Genomic DNA, 20,696 nt, shown 5'->3' with positions numbered 1-20,696 from the left:
TCCCTGCGGGAACTCTCCCAGCATCTTTCTGCCCAACCTGTGCCCCTGTCCGGCTAGGAGCTCTTCCTTTGTTCTGGGAAGAAGAGTATTAAAATATTATTTTTTTTGCTGCTCTTAAGAAGAAAGGTGCTGGGCCCAGTGGCTCATGCCTATAATCCCAATACTTTGGGAGGCTGAGGTGGGAGGATCGCTTGAGTCTGGGAGTTCAAGACCAGCCTAGGCAATATAATGAGACCTTGTCTCTACAAAAAACTAAAAAATTAGCTGAGCATGGTGGCATGCGCCTGTAGTCCCAGCTACTCGGGAGGCCGAGGTGGGAGCACCACTTGAGCTCAGGAGATGGAGACTGCGGTGAACTGAGATCACCCCACTGCACTCCAGCCTGGGTGACAGAGTGAGACCCTGTCTCAAAAAAAGAAGAAAAAAAAAAAGAAAAAAAAAAGGGCTTGAGAAACAACCTAAACATCCAACGATCACAAACTGAATGCATTAAAGAACATTCAGAGAATACACCTATTTAAAAGCTCCATCCTTAAAGGATATTTAACTTTAAGACAGAATGCTATGATATGTTATTAAGTGTAAAATGTTAGGAATTAAAAAATAACTAAAGGGATAGGCACCAAAATGTTAACAGTAATTAACTGAGACATGTGATTACAGGTATTTTTTCTTCTTTTTTAATTCTTTTCAGTGGTTTCCAAATTTTCTCCAATAAAGAGATCGACTTTAGCAATAAAAAGTCGTTAAAACCTTGAGGCAATCTTATAATAAACTCTAAACTGTAGATGAGCAGCTAAGTTCATCCTCCCCTCTCCTGAATCTGAATCATAATGGTAGCAATCCAATGGTTGGTTTCTGGCCATGTGGATATGAGGAATAAGAATAAATTGCTTTTATGGGGAGAGGCAGAGAAATGACCTACTTAATGCAATCATTTATTCAGGTAAATTCTACAAGCTTTCACTTGTGACACCAAAATCTTTCCAGTAAAGACCAAGGTGAAGGTCGCCATGCAATGAAGGAAGGATTCGCCGTGACTGTCTTACTTCAGAAGCCTAGATTCTTTCGGTCGTGCTTTTCTTTTCATCTGATTAGCATCTGAGATGAACTTCGTAACTGTGGACATTCTCTTAACACATCCCAGCAGAAATCAAAACCCTAACCACCACCAATTTTAGGCTTGCTAATCTGGAATCCCCTGAAGAAACAAATCCCTCTATAATTACCAGGATTTTAAATTCCACACCCTGGAAAAGAGTTTAGACAAATAAAGATCCTATTAAAACAGGCACTGCTAATTAAGACACAATACACAGGCTCTCACACGCCCTCTAGAGCAAGTGTGTGGAATTGAACAGCAGCGGGGTAGTCTCCACCCAGCCTCTGCAGGACAGCCTTGCATTAGGGCAGCCAATTAAGGGACAAACAATACCCTCCCCAACCCCGCCCACAGTATTTTGCCTTTATGTCATTTAATTCACCTTAAATTGTTGCCTTTCAACTTTACGCCCTATAGCATATGTTTGATATGAAGCCAATATATCTCACGTTTCCATATTTCTTAACGCCTTAGCAGAGTATGGGCAATAAGAAAACAAACAAAAAAACCATTTCCAGGACCTTTGAACATGCTTTCAGTTTTCAGGAGCAAGGTGCTCAGATGGTCTCTTCAAGACAACAATGATACTGGCAATTCTTGACCAACTAAGTTTGTTTTCTTTCCGTTAAAGTAAAATTAAGTAGTAGCTCTAAAGATCATTAGCAGACCAAAAAAAAAAAAAAAAAAAAGGTGGGGGATATGTGTATATGTGCATGTAGAGCTGGAATGTCTGACTCCTAAAATGAGATTCCTTACTTTTCACTTTCCCATCTCTCAGAGCTCTTATTCCAGCAGAAAGAGTCAAAAGAAGAAACTGCCAGCCCAATTCCAATGTTTACAAAGTTTCAAAAAACCTGGGGAGATGGGAAAAATCCCAAGGGCATCTGCAATATTAATTTGTCACATAAAATAAACGAACTCAAGTTTCTCTGTTTCTGACCCAGTTGGAAGATTCCCCAACTTCCAACAATTCTCTTATATATACATACATTTCTCTCTGCTCAGGCCCAAATGACTTATCTCTTTCTCAACTTACTTAGGCTTCTAGGTTGTTAGGCATTTTCAGAACTGCAGACCTAAATTTCGATTTGGGAAATAGAATCTACTTAATTGTCCTCCCACCTTTAGGCTGGTCTCTGATAGACCATCCTGAACATTGGAGCCCTATGTCTCACTTTACTTGGAAGGAGTGGTTGGAAGGCTTGTACAGCAGAGCGTCCTGTCTCCTTGAAGCCTCTTTTTTATCCACTGTTGGCCTCAAGTTTACAATACTCTGTTTACCTAGTCACTCCAGATCCTTTTACTCATGTTTCTCTAACCAAAGTACCTGCTCAAAGAAAGCCAAAATGCACATTTCTACTGGTAAGAGTACCCATTATATCTACTTGCTACAGGGCAACCTCTTGTTTTTAGATTTATAAACAAAGCAAAATCAAAACAATAAGCTCGGAGAGCTCATTCTGTGTTTGATGGCCCTGTCTCAGAGCTACAACAACAGCACCGTCAAACTGTCATCGTTCTGTAGCACTTGCCCCCAAATGCCATCCAGGTCTGCACCTGCGAAACCAGGATGGGCATTGTGAGTCACTCTGCCTGCCACCACATAAAAAGCTAATTTCACATGCAGAATGTATGTGTTTTTTTTCAACACCAATAGCAACAAGAGTGTGCCAAAAAATTTCCCCTGAAGCTCTATTCTGTTTTTTAAACTACAGAACATTCTTTCATAGTTTGACAGTTAAAATGCTGCAGTTAATGTAATAAACAGAGAATTTTTCTAAGTAGCCTGTCAAAACAAGTGACACTTTTTTTTTTGCTAGCAAGTCTCAGATTCAGAACAATAGGAAGTACCTTTCAAAGCAACATCTTCATTATACAATCAAATTCTCAAAGTAATCTTCTCATCAAAGAATATTGTGTTATTTCTTTCCCAGTAATTATCAGAGTTCTGCAACCTCTCTGGCAGTGGTGACTATTATAAAATGCAGCTGTGCTGAGTTTAAAAGTTGGGGGTCCTGCCCTGGTCAGTATGAAGCCAATGCATCTCATACCTCCACATTTCTTAATGACTTAGCACTTTCGGCAGTAGAAAGTCAACATTTCCAGGACCTCTGAACATGCCCTCAGTTTCCAGGAGCGAAGTGCTCGGTTGGTCCCTTCAAGGACAGTAGTGATACTGGCAATTCTTGATCAAGTAAGCTTGTTTTCTTTCCACTTAAATAAAGTAGTAGCTCCAAAGATTATTAGCAGATCAAAAAAAAAAAAAAAAAAAAGGGGTGTGTGTGTGTATGTACATGTAGAGTTGGAATATCTGTCTCCTAAAATTAGATTCCTTATTTTTCACTTTCCCATCTCTCGGTGGCTGTTATTCCAGCAGAAAGAAAACTGAAGAGTTCCAGAAGTGCCAGCCCAATTCCAATGTTTGCAAAGTTTCGAAAAACCTAAGAAGATGGGAAAATTCCAAGGCCACCCAAAATCATGTATCTTGGAATATTTGTAAAACCTGTACTGTAACAACTAGCGATAGAATGGAAGAGTGTCAGCTTTGGAATGTAATATTCTGTGAAGAATCTGGGCTGCCAGGGATCATGCAATTCAATGGTGTATGGAAAATAAAAGGAAGCACAAGCAGTGACTCCCATTTCTCCCAAGGTGACTCATGAAAAAAAGCTCCCACGTCTCTTGTGAAGGGTAAATCAAACAATTAGCATGAATGTTCCTAGCATACAGCAGGCAATCAATTTATGATTGTTGGATCTTAATCTAATCTGGGAATTCCTCTCCCATTGAATTATAAACTCCCCAAAGGCAGGAGCCATTTTATTACTTTTTTCTTTTAATCTCTTTGGTAGATGCTCAAAAACATTTGTGAATCAGATGGCATTTTTGCCTCCCTTGAAGCAAGTAAGAGCCGAGGGAACATTAGCTGGGACTGTGTATTCACACTTCCATTCATTCATTCATTCATTTACTCACTCGGCAAAGGTTTACTGATGGCTTATGTGGTATAATGCACAGAGCTAGGGATACGGCCTTACTAACTTCCACACCAGATTAAACCCTCCTCCACACTAGGCTGTGCTAACACACACTACATCTTCCTCTGTAGCATGTAATGCAGCTGTGATTAAATGATTGCTTGCATAAGTAGTTGCTTAAGGTTTATCCTCTGCCCTAGACTGAAAACTCCAAGGAAGAGAAGCCTTCCTGTTCAATGCTTACCTTAACGCCTTAGCACCTAACATAGTATCTAGAACAATGTAGGTGCTCAATAAATGAACAAATGCAGTAAAATGAGATCTGTCTTTGCCTTTAAGAAACTCATAGTTGACTGCAATATTTCTCCACAGGGGCATTGTTCTCAGGACAGCTCTTTATTGTGTTGGGTTCCTAGGTACTGCAATGTGTTTGGCAGCCGTTGGTCCTAGCCACCGCCCAGTGAGTGCTAGCAGTGGGCCCCCTCCTGCGCTTTGACAACAGCCCTTAGGGGGCTGTCCCACCTCGATTCAGAACCACTGCATATGTTGGCTTGGATGCAGGTGGCAGCAAGGAGGACAGCAAAAAGGGGATAGACCCAGGAAATGATGGGGAAATATGCAGGAGGGACAGTGGGACAAGAGGGGACGAGAAAGAAAACATGGCTTAAAATGGTGGTGTTCATCTGAGTTCCCCAGGCCCCAGGGATTCTCTTGTGCCCCCTCAGCCACATTCTCCTATGATCCTTCAGGGCAGAGAAAGCATACATTGGCTGGGCAGGTTTCTTGGACCCCACTCCTGCTTATGTCAGTGAAGCTCTAGCTTTGTTTGATGTTTTGGATTTTCCTGTTCATCTTTTTGTGTGAAGAAAGGGTTTTGAGGCTTACAGAGCTGAAGAGCGTGGTTCTAGAGTTAAGGATGATGGTATCTGCTGGCATGAGGGGAGGCCTTTGAAACACATGGTGTGGGAGAGTCAGACCCACGAGAAAGTTTTGACAAAGGGGACAACCCTGAGTAAGGGCAAGTGAAAGAATCCTGGGAAATTAAATTGCCTTCAGAGAGGCTACTGTGGGTTGGTCTGAGGGGCAGCCTCTGGGGAGGCTGGCCTGAGGGACACCTCACTCTTGGAAAGCACCCAGCAGACACCCAGGACATGTAACATGTAATGCCCTTGTCTAATACAAGACTAATACGCCAAGGTCGGCCAAACATGACACAGAGCTGACATCCACAGCTGGCCGACGCTGGCTGCGAGGCAGAGGGCGTCTTCATTTCCAGCCGAAAAACACAAGCCTGTGTGGTGGTTTTGGACGCAAAGGCCAAGTCACCGCTTACTCAAAAGGTTTGCCTGAGGATCAGGACCACACATATGCTTCTTTATATGCCCCATAGCAATTAGTGGAGTGCCCTACATCGAACGGGGGCTTAATAGTACATTCTTCCTGAGTGGATCTGATTAAACATTTCAGAGTCCTCAATTGCAGGTGGTGGCCTGCTCCTGAAGGTAAGGTGGGTTCAGCTGAGACAGAAGGGAGAGACTGCCTCAGTGGCTCAATGGGGGCCTTGACAGGGGTAATGCAGTTGTATTGTGCTCAGAAGAATGAGCTTTAAGCTGAAGAACAGAAGCCTCAGAGGTGGGTAAGAGCATGTACTGAATGAGTGAAGGAACAAATGAATGCAGGCCTGGGCATGAAGGCTATGGTCCTGATGACCTCTGTCCTGTTGCATTAGGAAGAAAGGTGCTGCCACAGGCCGGCATAAAAACAGAGCAGTTTCTGTTTGTCATTGACCAAAGGTCATTTAATATGGGGACTCAGTTTTGACAGCCGGAGCCAACTACTGACAACCTCTACAGCTTTAACTCAGCAAATGGAAAATGGAGCCATCTGGATCAAACACAAAAATTAAAATAACAGAGACAAGCACTGCTGTGGCACCCTTCAGCTGCTCCCTTTTGTTCCATGGGGGATGGCCAGGGCTTTTGAGAGCAGCCTTGTGTCTCTCCTCATGGTATGTCTACGCACTAGGCAGCCTCGGGACCTGGAGGGGTGAGCCACGAGCTCTCACTCACGGTTTGCGGAGGATCATCCTCATGTGGGCATCGGGGCCCATCTGTGACAGCAGCAGCATGGTGTCCTGGAGCTCCTCATCACACTCCTTCTTCTCCTCCTCAGTAGGCAAAGGGGCATCCTCGTTCTCATCATCCAGAAATCGATAGAATAAATATTTGTCTTGGAAATGGTGCTCCTGGTCCACTATGGGAAACATGGAAGCACGTGTCAGCTGCAGCACCTCGGCCTCACAGCTCCGTTTACTAGAAGCAAATGCAGGGTATCAGGCAGGACGGCCAAGTGGCAGCAAAGCCGGGAGCCTCCTCACCCTTCTCACTCTGCCCTGCCCAGACTGTGCAGCTGGAAGACATGACCTCGGGGCTGCAGTCATGCACACCACAGCCCTCTCAGACCCACCCATCTCCTCGGCCTCTGTGGGACTCCCTTTGAGGACCTGCCAGCATTTCTGAGATGAACACTTTGACCTGCAGAAATCGCCTTCCTGATATTTTCTAGGATGTGGGACCTGTGTCCCAAACAGGAAAGGAACCAACTGCCAGGTCATGTTCTGTCACAGCTTTGGAAAGTACAGGCTTTAAAAACAATCTGCCCTGTCAGGATCCGAATTTATGTTATTCTTTCTATATGTACTGTTTATCAACTGTACTGTCTGCACTCTGGAAAAAAATATTAGTATAAAATTAGTTGTTTGAACAAAGCTGACCAGACCAGGTTTCTAGACCATATACTGTTAGAAGGATTTTGTGGTAATTTTCTTCCAAATCTGATTTTTTAAAGTTTTTTCCTCTTGTTCCTTTAAACAGGATTTAAATCTTGGTAGGACAAAGACAATGAATGTGGCTCAGAATCCCTCATGTACGTGTCTTAGAGCCTTGAGCCCCTTTTCAGGATGGAGCATCGATACTCTCAAAAGGTCAAGACAAGCAGTAGATCCCTTGCTGCTCAAAGGGTGACTCCTGGAGGAGTAGCAGCAGCAGCATCCGGGAACTTGTTGGAAATACAGACTCTGAGTCCATTCCAGACAAGCTACATCAGAATCTGCACTTTAACAAGAGTCCCAGGTGACATGTATGCACATTAAAGTATGAGAAACGCTGGCAAAACCATTACTAGATTCCCAGGTGTTGGTAAATGAAATGAATGTTTTTAATATTTTGTCTGTTTGGAAATGTCTTAAACAAATGGCATGAGAGTTTGGCCAGAGTTACACGCCAGTCCTGAAGAGCTACTCTGTTCAATTATAGCCCCTGCAGTTATCAAGAGCCACAATTGCAGAGCACATTCTTGATTTTAAATATGGTCATCCTGTGGGTATACAAATTGGCTCTCCCAGACAGCGGCACAGTTAAAAGGCAGCTTCTGAATTCATTACTTACTTTCATGTCATCAGCCCAGCCACACACTTCACTGCTCTTCACTCTGCCCCTGCATCAGGATTGCTATGCACTGCTCAGAGTATAATCACACTATCAATGAACCGTGAATGCAAACTAATAAACATAATTGGAACTGATGCACTCGGGCTGCAATTTCATTTTCCTTTCATACATTCTCCCAAGTTAGGAAGGTACAATGGTGGAACATAGCAATCAATAGCAACTACTTGCTGCATTTGTATTGCTAAATGAAGATGCTAGCTCTGCAGGTCCCTAAAGGGATCATAATTCTTTCTTGCCCATTCGAGAGTTCAGCAACTACTTACCCAGGGAAATGCACTTAGCATTTCTTGAGAGGTTTCCAGGGACTGGGGCTCATCTTACCGTGGTTGAGAACACCGTCTTCTAACAGGACTTGCCACATGCCAACAGCTTGAGTCCGGGAGTGAACACATGGTGTCTGCTGCATCATCCAGTCTACAAGCTCAGTTCCCACACAGCATTGTCTAACGAGAGGTGAGACATAAAGGGTGGGGAAGTCACCCCTTTTCAGATAGAGGATGGGAGATGGCTTTTGAGAGGAAAACCTACCAAAGGGCTTAATGGCCTCCTACCAGAAGAGGTCTCATGGCAAACAAAGCACCACACACGGTAGCTTCGGTTCTCAAATGCTAATACAAGCCAAAAAAGCCACTCAGCTCATGAGAGAACTGTAAAGCAAGGCTGGTTAAATGAAACAATTACAACTTGCAGCACCAGGGGAGACCAGGGGGCCGCTAGAGGGGGAGATTGTCTGGCAAGCTAATCAGAGGAACAGAAACTCTGTCCTAGTGAGCCGGTCCCAGAAAATCTCAGTGCAAGATGGAGGCAAAGCAAAATACATACTGACTCTCTCCACCTGAGTCTTGTGCCGAATGAGTTAATGTTTATGAGGCACTCAGAGGTGCTATGAAAGGTACCGTATAAGTGCAAAATTATATAGCACTTTATATTTTCAAGTAATACTACTGATCTTCCTTGGAGGGGTGTTGGGAGAAACAAGCAATTAGCGATGCAAATCTCTTTGAAAAAGTTCTGTGTAATGAGCATTAGCACTTCTCCAGAGCCTGTCATCTGAAGAGCTCCAAATGCTTTCTGGCTTCCTGTATATTCACACATTAGTCCCCAAGATGCCCTTCTGTGGTGAGTTGGTCTGGATAAGCAAACTGCATACATTAGTTAGGAAATGCATAATTATACACACTCACATATTCGGGAATACCGAAATTCCCCATGGGGTAAGAGAAGGGGGCAGGTATCCACAACATGATGGTTCAAGAGAGGAAATAGAATCCTGAAGTCCTAGTGATGGCTCAATCCCAAGGGATGATGGAAGAAGGCAGGGAGTCACAGAGCAGCTGGCTGCCTGCAGCTGGGACTGAATCACTGGTGGCCTCCCCTCTCATGCTAAGGACAGCACCACCTCTGGGGCATGGGGTAGGGAGCCCCTCTCTAGTTGAAATTGGAGGAGACTCATGGTTCTGTGCCACTTTGGGAACAATCTGGAAGTGGCAGGAGACATGAGATACAGAACTAGGTCTGCTACTTAGCTATGTGACCTTGGCCACATGGTTTCAACTCTCTGGTTCTCACTTTCCTTGCCGTAAAATAAAAATAAATAAATAAATAAATAGGAGGAGGAAATGATGGCCTCTAAAGCCTTTTCCTGTTCTAATAATTTTAATCTTAGACCTCTGAAATCTATCAGAGGAATCGTGGGATTCCTTGATTTGGGGTTGACCCTGACTTCAGAATATTTCACAGGGAGGGTGTACTGAGAAGGCCATTATATTTCCAGGACTGCCCTTATTACAGTCTATACCCGCACATTAGAGCTTCAATGGGCACAGTCACCTACTTATAAATCATTCTGAACCAAACATAAGACCATCCATTACATTTCTTTCCTAATTTGAGAACTGATTAATGGTAAAAATCATGTAAAAATACATAAAATCAATTTCATTTGGCTTTTAATTCAGTGATTACCTTTACTAAAAAGAGTACACAGACTTGAGATGATCCCAGAGCATGTGATGAGTCCTTACAAAGGGTTTAAGAATCTTGCAGTCAGAATACTGAACAAAGACACACAGTTGTGCAGTCAGAATACTGAACAAAGACACACAGGTATCCTTTCCATTAATGATCCCTAGATGATTTAAAATTGACAGCAGACCTCTAGTATAGTTATTTTGGGGGGTTATGCTGCACCTGGAGAGGCTTCAGCCCCCGAACACTGTGGCAATAATATAATGGAGTGAGAAGCAAGAGGGAGACAGAGGATGGAACTGGAAAGTATAAGAGCTGGGACAAGGAACTCAGACTGTCCTGCAGAAAAAAGAAATCATGCTTCTGGCTTCCAGTTGAGTCCTGTGGTTATTCCCAATAGGTCATTAATTTGTGTCACAGGGCATGGAACAGACATAACACGTATATTTCAGGGGTTTAAAATCTTAGTATGATGGAGCACGAAAGAGATTATGGTTTCTGACTTCTAGTTTCCATTATCTATCATCAAACATGACATATTTTAATAAATTTTCCCTAATGCAAGTCAATACTTGGCAAAGCACAATCACATCTTAAATTAGGGAAAAAAGTAATACAATTTTGAAAAGAGAAAGTTCCTTTAACCATATGAGATCTTTGAGATCCCCTGAATGAATTTAAAAGGTTGAACTCTCTGTGAAGACATATGACACATTGATTTATTTATTTTAACCTTTACTTTTCTTAAAATTATAGCAGTGTGTAGGGGGCCTGATAGGGTTTGGCTTTGTGTCCCCCACAAATCTCATCTCAAATTGTAATTTCCATGTTTCACGGGAAGGGCCTGGGGGGAGGTGATTGGATCATGGGGGAAAATTTTCCCCTTTTGCTTTTCTTGTGATAGTGAGTGAGTTCTCATGAGATCTGATCATTTAAAAGTGTGTGGCACCACCCCCTTCTCTCTCTCTCCTGCTCTGCCATGGTATGATGTGCCTGCTTCCCCTTTGCCTTCTGCCATGATTGTAAGTTTCCTGAGGCCTCTTAGTCGTGCTTCCTGTTAAGCCTGTGGAACTGTGAGTCAATGAAACCACTTTTCTTCAAAAGTTACCCAGTCTCAGATAGTTCTTTATAGCAGTGTGAAAACAGACTAATACAGGTCCACAGACTAGAAAAGGAATCAACTTCTGGTGTTGGAGAATAGGACTTACAAATGTAAACATCCAAAATAGCAGTTAGTTAATATCAACATAAAAAGGGCTAAGTAATCAATCTGTCCTAAGAGGTGGAATGTGTCTTAAGCGGAATATGCTACTGATAAGACTAAGGCACTTTCTCAAGTCCCATCTCATTTCCAAAATTCTGTCAACAAGAGGCCAATCTAAATGTAACACACTGTCAATTTTGGTCTTGTAACATATTCATGCCAAATGCAAGCAGAAGAGTATTAGTTTGCATGGAGTATAGAAAAAATAATCAGAAGAGGAAGAATTTGCAATATATTTTTTCTATCTCTGTCCTTGAGTAGGTTTGCTTTAATGTGAACCCTGTAGATACTAGATCTAGATCACATTCAACTAACATTTACTGAGCACTTATTTATGCTCAAATTCCTGAACCAGAACCTTTATAGATTCTATCATAGCTGGTAGAAGATATGCATCCTTCATGGTAACTTGGAAATTTGTATTCTAGTTTTTCAGTGTGTCTTATGAATTTGGTTCCTGTGAATCAAATGGGTTTTGACTCATACCAATGCTGATGGGTTCTGAGGTCATGTCTAGGCTAAATGGCAAAGAGAGTCTCACTGATTGCTGAAAGAGGGTTGTCATGTCTGAGCCCTGGGTTTGGGAAGACAGAGTGAAGGCTTGTGTGTCACATATTGGCAATTCTAGTTCCTCAACACTTGCTGAATTGATAAAATCAAAAGTTAGGGATTAGACTCGAGTTCTTAACTGGCCCAGCTTGGTTCAGTCATCCCAGAAGGTTCAGCTAACCATGAAACCTCTGTCTTTATCTCTGTCATTTCTTAACTCCAGTGACAACTATAATTAGGAATCCATATTCTATATGAATATATATGTGATACAGAGTTGTGTATCTTACTATATGCATGCTAGGATGGAATCCTACATTAGAAAACAAGCTCTGTAAAGGACTTTGCATATTTTGTTAACTGCTGTATTCTTAGAGCTTGAAACACAATAGTGCCTGGCACCCAGTAAATGCTAAACTTGTGAATAAATGACTGACTGACTGAATGAAATGATCACTGAATCTGGAAATCAAGCAACCTTGGTTTAAATCCTGGCCCTGCCACTCACTAGACTTGTGATTTGGACAAGCAAAACTAATTTCTCCAAGCCTCAGTTTTGTTATCTGAAAAATGGTCTACATGTCTAGCAGTGTTATGTGGATGAAATGAGCTAATATACCAAAAGGGACCTGGTACAGGTCTTTGAGTATAAATAAGTGTGCAGTCAATGTTGGTTGAATGTGATCTATATCTAGTAGGCTTCCTAAAAGTCACTAGTAAAAAGAAATTACAAAAATTTTCTTCTCTTTGTTCATCATAACTAAACCAATATCCAAACAACTTAGTTTAGGAGGTGCTAGGAATATTAAGGATAATTAAACAACTGCAGTTAAGCTGAGATGTAAGACAAGCCTAACCTTCCAGAACCTGAAGGCATTACAAAATGGGCTGCACCCACATGGAAAACAGGGAGAAGCATTTTTGTTCCATTTTCACTAAACATGAATATGAGCGGGGCACAGCCTTTAGAATTAGCACACATACCTGTATGTCTTTAGGTGGTATTTTCTATCTCTTATCATGTGAGGCGCTCGAGAGAGAATGGCATTTCGTAAAATTTTTCCAGCTCTGAGGATCTTCTCTGAAGGGACCTGGATTGTAATCAGGTGGAAGGAGGGGAGGAGAAAGAAGCGTTTATAGAAGGAAAACAAACCAAACAAATCCTGAAACCACTTTCCAATCTGACTCTGGCTTGGAAAACATAACTCACTCAGTGCTTTACTTTGTTCACTTGTGTGATATGTCACTGGTTCATGTTGAGAACTGAAATGCTGAATATTTCCTGTCTCTAGAAAATGCATCAGAGGCTTCCTGATGTGATCCCCTGACATAGGGACCACCTCCAGAGGTACTTAAGAAGCTAGCTCAATAGCTCATCAACCCACCTACATCCCATTACCTTGGTAATGGTGTTAGCAGGACGAAGAGGAACGTGAGGTTCAATGAGAGGTGTCTGAAAAATAAAATGTTAAAGCAAAAGAAAATTAAACAAAAAGTTCACTGAAGAAAATTATGCGTTGGGGGATAATAAGAAACATCCATTTTTTATAAAACTCAAAATATAATTTAAAAAAAAAGAGATAAATTCTGCCTAAAGAACTTGAATGCATAGGCATTCAAAGGGCAAAATTAGACCATTCAATTTGCCAACATTTAAATATAAATTATTAAAAATGAAAAAACCAAATAGATAGGAATGATTAGATGTTTGTAGGCTTCATGAGAAGAGGAAATAAATATCTATTCAGAGCCTAACAAACATCAGAGCAGAGGAAAAAGCAAAACAAGATAAACATAAATAGAGATTAAAATGACCTGTCTCCGGGGGTGGGAAGAAAGTATTGATATGGGATGGAAATGAGCTATTTCGTCTCTCTCTTGTGTAGTTAAGATTCTTTTTCTGCAATTTGTATTTTTAGAAATAAAGTTTTAATTTTTAAATGCAACTTCTTGGCGGTTCTATGCACTCAAGCTCCTAGAGTCCACTGAGGCAGTTAGTACACTTCTCTTTCTTCTACTAAGTAGAAGAAACTGTCCAGAGTTCAGGATTCTGTGACTGTCAGATCAGCTCTAGGCTCTAGAGAAAGTGCATATGATTATCTACATTCTATTTTTTAAATAGATGGGGTCTTGCTCTGTTGCCCAGGCTGGAGTGCAGTGGTGTGATCCTAGCTCACTGCAGCTTCAAAGCCTTGAACTCCCAGGCTCAAGAGATTCTCCCACCTCAGCCTCCCAAGCACCTAGGACTACAGGCTTGCACCACCATGCCCGGTTAATTTTTTTCTGCAGAGATGAGGTCTCGATATGTTGCCCAGGCTGGTCTCAAACTCTTGGCCTCAAGGGACCCTCCTGCCTTGGCCTACCAAAGTGCTGGGATTACAGGCATGAGCCATGGCACCTGGCCTATTAACAACATTCTTCAGATGGAGGTATTGAATGTAATCCCAGAAAAATTACTTCCACACAGCTACACATTAAGCCCTCTAGTCTTACGGAAACCCCTTCGTTTTCTTGCTCTGAAATAATCTGGTAATGATATTCCAAATGGTGGAGAAAAATGTATCCAGTCAAGGGGAGTGACAGAACCACAAATACAATGCCATTTATGCCACTTCCAGAAGCTAAGAAAAGATGGGAGATTTATTTCTTATGAGATGGTGGTAGGCAGAATAATACTCCCCCGACAAAAAAAAAAAAGTTTATGTCCTCATCCCTAGAACCTTCAAACATGTCAGGTTACACGGCAAAAGGGACTCCAAGGGTATGATTAAGTTAAGCATCAAACCAAGGAGATCATCCTGGTGTTTCTAGCTGGGCCAAAGGTAATCATAAGGGGGCTTAAAAGATGGAAGAGGGAAGCAGAGAAGTCAGAATTAGCTTTGAAGATGAAAGAGGCCAAGGGCCAAGGAATGAGAGCAGCCTCCAGAAGATGGAAAAGGAGAAAAACAAATAAAAGAGATTTCCCCTAGAACTTCCAGATGAACGCAGCCCTGCCGACGCCTTATTGTGAGCCCAGTGAGACCCATTTCAGACTTCTAAACAATAGCACTGCTAGGTTATTAAGGTGTTTTTTAACTACTGCATTTGTGGTATAGCAGTCATGGAAAACTGATGCACAGATTATTATGCTTTGTACTAAAAACCCTACTGTTTGCAAATAGAAGCCATTACAGTGAAAATAAATTGATAAGTTTTCCCTCTAGTCCTAATAAAAAATTAATGAGGTAAATAAAGGCCAATATATAATATTGTATGTACCTAAATACAAATATACATGCATAAATATATACCTTTTTAAATTAACAATAAGTTTCAAGTGGGTTGATGCTTTTGATTTACAATAGAATTAAGGAAAAAGAGAAAAGAACACTAAACTTTAAAATAACAGCATAGATAAGACACAGATGTATTTAGAATGGCTGAAATCTCACTGAACTAACTTATTTAAACATTTTCATCACCTCGCTGGCATCTAGCAGACTTTTTTCCCCTCTTGAAATCGCTGTAGCACAGATGTCAAGCAATATTACAGTATTTTAGCAGCATACTGTTTACAACCAGCACAGATCAAGAAGTATCACTCTAGTCCAATTCAACAGTTGCTTTAAACAGGGACTGATTTTGCCCTGAAATAGTCCATGCTCCGTTATGGCAGACCTACTGATGGAGAGAGACTATGAGCTCACAGAGTCCCTGTACTTGCACCTAACACCTCAAAGAAGACAAGAATTCTTTGATAGTATATCACCCAGAGAAGTGTTCAAACATGTGAGACCATCATACACTGGGACCCTGAAAATGTGCAGTTAAAACACGCTACATATTTCTAAGTTGTGAGTTCCCAGGTTCTTAAGCCTCTCACCTCTTTTCATTACACAGGTTGGTTTACAGTCTAGGACTGTACCTGACTGTATCAAATTGTAAAGACCTCTGATTTCTTGAAAATAAGAGTAGAAATCCATTTCTTCTTGTCTTAGAGGAAAGAGGTGCAGATATGTGTGGTCTAGAGTAGATGGGTATGGGATTTGTTTCTAAGCTCACCTTTTCTTTCCAATGAAAAACCTACTTTCCTTTGCAGTGATCTTTGAGAGGCTGCCAGAACCAAGGTCAAGAAGATGCCCATGCTTCTGGACTGGTGATAAGTGTTTATTCTTTGGTAGGTGCAATGAAACATTATTTGAAGATTGCATGTTTTAATTTGTTTCTAAAGCAATGGCTATATTTTAACAAAATGCTAACAAGTGGTCCCTAGGCTACTTTATTTTGTTGGACAGCTCCCTTTCTGGTTCCTTGGAACCCTGAAAAGAAAGTGTTACTAAAGCAAAGAAGTATCAAGCTTCAACCAGAACTTTTTCTTTGATTTGCAACTTCTAAAGAGGTAAATGTACACAAGGTTGTCTTTTAGCTAGTAATCCTAGTACCAGTTCCAGGACCAAGAGGGTATTTCATCTGTTGAAAGGCAGAATTCTCAGATCCTTCTCTGGCTCAAAGATTCTAGGTGTAGGGGCAACATGATGAATGAAGGATGCCTTGAGGAGGGGATGGTCCCTTTATTTAAATAAAACCTCCAAGGAACACACGCAGGGGAAAGCAGGGAAGGTTTTATTTTGATGGAATAGGAATTTGTCTTTGAAAGGGACACTGTATTCAGTTAGGCAATATACCACATCCTCAGAACTATGTTGGTACTTAGAAGCCAAATGCTTTGAGACAGAGGGCAAGCCTGACAGGCAGGCCATGTCCCTGGAAATAGTCACTGGCCAATGCCTGTTCAGGGACCCCTGCATTACAAGTGTAATTTTATTGCCTTTGTGTCAGATTATTTACTTCCTTTTTGGTTTCCCTTGGTTTTCAAGTAAAGTTTCTTTTGAGAATTTTACCTTAGCTGCACTGTAGAAAAATAAGAGAAAGAATGTCATTTTAAGAATTCTTAGGTTAAACAGGAGAAGGAAAGACAAAGCATGGTGATATTTGTGAGAAACAAAGAAAGCAAGCCAGCTCTAGAGGCAGGTTTACACATGCTGTGCACACGTGCTCCTTTACATGTATCTCCTTGCTATATTCTGACTCCCATTGTTTATCGAGACAGCTAAGACCAGAGACACCTAGGGACTTGCCTGTGGTTACACAGCCAATAACTGCAATTGCTTAGAGTAGACTCCAGGTCTATTTCACTCCAGTGTCTCCACTGCAGGTACAATGACCCCATCCACCTGCAGTTTTCTTCTAGAGACATCTTGGCCCACCCTTTGGAAGAGTCTGTGTTCTGTTTGATTCAAGTTATTGAGAAAATTGCATCCAAGATCTTCTAGGTCATCAGGTATCAGACTTGATCTGATGAATTTCCAGCAATAAATATTCACAGTGACCTACTGAGATTACATATTAGCACCCTGCATCATGCTTGGTCTGAATTAACTTTTTAAAAAGCAACTTTGTGGGCCAGGCGCAGTGGCTCATGCCTGTAATCTCCGCACTTTGGGAAGCTGAGGTGGGCAGATCATGAGGTCAGGAGATCGAGACCATCCTGGCTAACACGGTGAAACCCCGTCTCTACTAAAAATACAAAAAAATTAGCCAGGCATGGTGGCAGGCGCCTGTAGTCCCAGCTACTCGGGAGGCTGAGGCAGGAGAATGGCGTGAACCCGGGAGGCGGAGGTTGCAGTGAGCCGAGATCGCGCCACTGCACTCCAGCCTGGGCGACAGAGCGAGACTCCATCTCAAAAAAAAAAAAAAAAAGAAAAGAAAAAAGAAACTTTGTAACAATAAAACAACATTTAGCATTGAGGAACTGTCCTATCAGGGCTAAGACAAATATACCAGGGAGAGGAGTAGCAGTCCAGTGCAGCCAGGAGATGGAAACCACTCAGTGTATTTACCACAGAGGGAATTTCATGCGGGAAGTGTTGCACCAGGAGAGGAAAATTTCAGAAGCCAAATAGACCACTGTGAGAGGTAGTCCCAATATTGGCAAAGCAGGAGGCCCTCGAGCAAAGGGACAGAGGGAGAAGGAAGCATGACCAGGGCCTGAGCCAGGTGTCCTGCTGGGAGCTGGAACCCTGAAGGGTGTCCCAGAACCCTAAAGGTACGGCCACTGCTAGAGATGCCGCGGGGCCACTGCTGAGAGGGAGGGAAGAGCTTCCCACATCTGATCTCTCTGCAGCCAGAAGTCAGAGAAATATGGAAAAGAATTTCATTTTATAAATGATTAGGTTAAATGGAAGAGGGAAAGAAGCAGCACTGCAGTATCCATGAGAGTCAAAGAAAGAAAACCAGCTCAAAGGCAGAACCAAAGGGCAAAGAGTTGATCCGAGAGCAGCGGCCCCAGGACCCATACAGAAGAGTAGTCGCAGTGGCCACAGGGCTGGGCAGGGCTGCCACAGCTGCCACCCAGCCCTCTCACTCGCTCCCCACACCATATCCTCCCAGACACTCTTCCTGCTGAGCTCTAGGCTAGGCAGGAGGACAGCGGGACGGCACAGAGTAGGGGCTGCATTTGGCCTGCTCGGTTTGCTTCCTAGAGCCCCATGTTTGGGCCTATAGCCAGAAAACGCGTATCATAAATGAGCCCCGAAAGGCATGGTCCCCTCTCCAATGAAATTTTCTAGATTTTGACACATCAATCATGTGTCGATAAAAATTCTTCCTCCCTACCTGAGCATGAAAGAATCCAAATGGGGCTGTGACAATGTGATCCTAAAACAGTGAGGCAGGGAGGACAGATAAAGGCAGAGGCATTCAGCTTTCTTTCTGCTTTTCTTGGCTTTCTCCATGAAAGACTTCCCTCAGGACTGACTGTAATTGATTTTTGTTTGTTTCTGGAAAGGGGATGCTCTTTCTACTGCCTTGTATTATGTTTATATTACTACTGAAAAGGAGAAACAGAGACGGAAAATATTCCTTTTGGCACCAGAGCCAATACAGAAATACTAATCAGGTGAATGAAAAATATGAATTTAGCCTCCATTACAAGATGCACAATAACTCCCCAGTAGATTATAATGAGGTATAAGGCACTGTAATAGGCCTCACGAAAGACCATATTCAGACCCTTTTGAAAGGGGGTAATTCTTTTTCCTCAAGTACTTGCTCACAGAAGCCTTTTGCAAAGCACAGCATTTTAAACCAAGAGACAAGAATGACAAGCAAGATTGGGACACAACTCCTGCCAAACCAGTGCAGTAAAAAGTCAGGCAAGTCCACATCCAATCTGATTCAAGGATTTAATGGAGGTCTGTTGTGTGCAGAGCAGTGTGCGAGGCTAAAGAAGGAGACTCTGATAAGGTACCTGACCAAAATGGGCTCTTGGTCTTGTTGAAAAAGCCAAACTTCTATGGGTTAAACAATTACAAGATAATATGAGTCTAATAAATGCTGCAACATTTTGGATTTCAAATCCCCCTTTTCTTATTTCAGCTGAGGACATCTCTAGGAGGTAGAGAGCAGTATTCAGTCTTTTAGTGAAAATGACATACTTTTAGGAGCTATATTCCCTTGTTTTGGCATTTTGGAATAATATAACTAAGATCTTTGAAATGTATGTCTCATTCTTGTAATAGTTATCATCAATGTCATCACTCTTTGGGGCCGCCCAGATGAAATTAAAATAAGGACTAAGTCAGACTCATAGGCAGATTTCACTACTCTGAATTAACTCTGTAAGTTTTTCCATTTGTGAAATAATGGAAAAATCATCTAGAGACTTCTTTGGCTTCCATTTGAAGGCTTCTTTTTCCTCCCCAAGTCTTTTCCCCTAAGTTCAAAATTGGCTTACAGATTTCCAGTTTCAGCTTTTCTCTTGTAAAGAGCTTGAAAGTTGTCACTAATGGCCAAGAAAAAGTGAAAATAATGATTGCTCTTGGGCTCCTCAGAGAATTGAGACAGGAGAATCCAGAGTCCTGATTGAGAGATTCGCTCACCTGGAAACCACAAACTGGTAAGAATACTTAAATGGTAGTTCTGATGAATTGCTGAATTGCTGGAGGCTGAATGCGGATTAGCTTGACAGTGAGAAACTCCTGGGGATGGGGCATTTTTAGCTGGGCCCCCACACTATGTGAGTTTTACCTACTTCAACCCCACCAGTTTTACCTACTTCAGCTCCTCATGAAGAGCCAAAAAAGGGTCTCCTTGTGGCTCTGGCAAGGAGAAGGAAAGCATCATCATCGTGAAATACACCCAGAGCATACACCATAATAAAGGCAGACTCTCTAGGGAAAAGATTTCAGGAGTGTCTTATCTCATGGGGTAAGGTTCTCTGACTGTAGCCACTCTAGCCCACCAGTTGTCTCCTAAAGGGAAAAATTTGTCTTGACCAGTCAAAAGAATAAATGTCTTCTTTCTCTCTCCTTCATACACTAGTTGCAGAGAAGTGCAAGTAAAGACAGGTGGGATGGAAGATGCAGATCTCACCCTCACACCCCCACCCCACCAAATGCTGGGACCACCAGTCCAGGCTCCTCAGGGATTCAGCTCCAACAAGAGCTGAACATTTAAAACATGTACATGACTAATCTTTAATAGCTGAAATAACATTTTAAGGGCCCAAAGTGACAAAATATTTATGGATTAAGACTGAGGTGTTTTTATGGTTGCTAAGTACCAGAGAGAACACAGTTAATAGTGGTCAGTGAGGGAAGGGGATTATTTCATGTGTATATTTCACTGAGTTGAAATATACTCTCTCTCTGTCTGTCTCTCTCTAGAGAGCTATTTGGTTGGTTTTACATATATTATAACAAATAACTGAGATTATATATTACATATATAAATATATAACAGTTATTTGTTATATTTATTATGTAACATATTTATATATAATTCTCTCTATACATAGAGATCATGATATATATAGAATTATATAGAGAGAACTATTACATATAAAATAAATAATAGATATAATATATAATAGATATAAAATAGATTGTATATTATATAAATGTAAAACATCTATAATAGATAGTTATTATATATATATATTTTAAGTGGCTCATAAATCAGGGGCACTGAAGCCTACAGTGTGGTCTCAGGCTGCAGTCTGACTATTTGTATCTGACTACAAGAAGAGACTGAACAATACAGAAGACTGCATGGTGAGTCTGTAAAACTGGACGAAGGAAGCGCTTCCAGGAAAAAGGCTGCCTGGACACTCCTGTCAACTGGTCTGGGAGCACTGCTTTTAGCAGGTGCTAGCAAATGGTTCAAGTTTCTCCGCAACATACCCTAACACAGTGCTGCAAGATGGCATGTTTTTAGAATGATTCTGTCAAACCCTAACTTACAATGTAAGATTGTTTCTGAGTTCTTCTAGTGGAGAGAGGCTTCAA

The 20,696-nt window shown here is 41.8% G+C and overlaps 1 protein-coding gene across 4 annotated transcripts in view; it reads right to left on the bottom strand.

The window, feature by feature from the left end:
- RAPGEF4 (Rap guanine nucleotide exchange factor 4) overlaps window positions 1-20,696 on the bottom strand; it is a 316,916-nt gene that overhangs the window by 79,171 nt on the left and 217,049 nt on the right. For 3 of the 4 annotated variants that reach the window (XM_054477049.2, XM_054477052.2, XM_063648318.1), the window contains 4 exons: window positions 12,770-12,823; window positions 12,355-12,461; window positions 7,911-8,032; window positions 6,150-6,333 (listed from right to left, as the gene is read on the bottom strand). In XM_054477049.2, the coding sequence (XP_054333024.1) occupies window positions 6,150-6,333; window positions 7,911-8,032; window positions 12,355-12,461; window positions 12,770-12,823 (467 nt within the window). The remainder of the gene's footprint in view (window positions 1-6,149; window positions 6,334-7,910; window positions 8,033-12,354; window positions 12,462-12,769; window positions 12,824-20,696) is intronic. The other variant, XM_054477050.2, reaches the window with a different exon arrangement.

The sequence above is a fragment of the Pongo pygmaeus genome, chromosome 11 (assembly GCF_028885625.2).
Source record: "Pongo pygmaeus isolate AG05252 chromosome 11, NHGRI_mPonPyg2-v2.0_pri, whole genome shotgun sequence".
Classification (NCBI taxonomy): Eukaryota; Metazoa; Chordata; class Mammalia; order Primates; family Hominidae; genus Pongo; species Pongo pygmaeus.
This window is presented reverse-complemented; position numbering and strand designations above follow the sequence as displayed.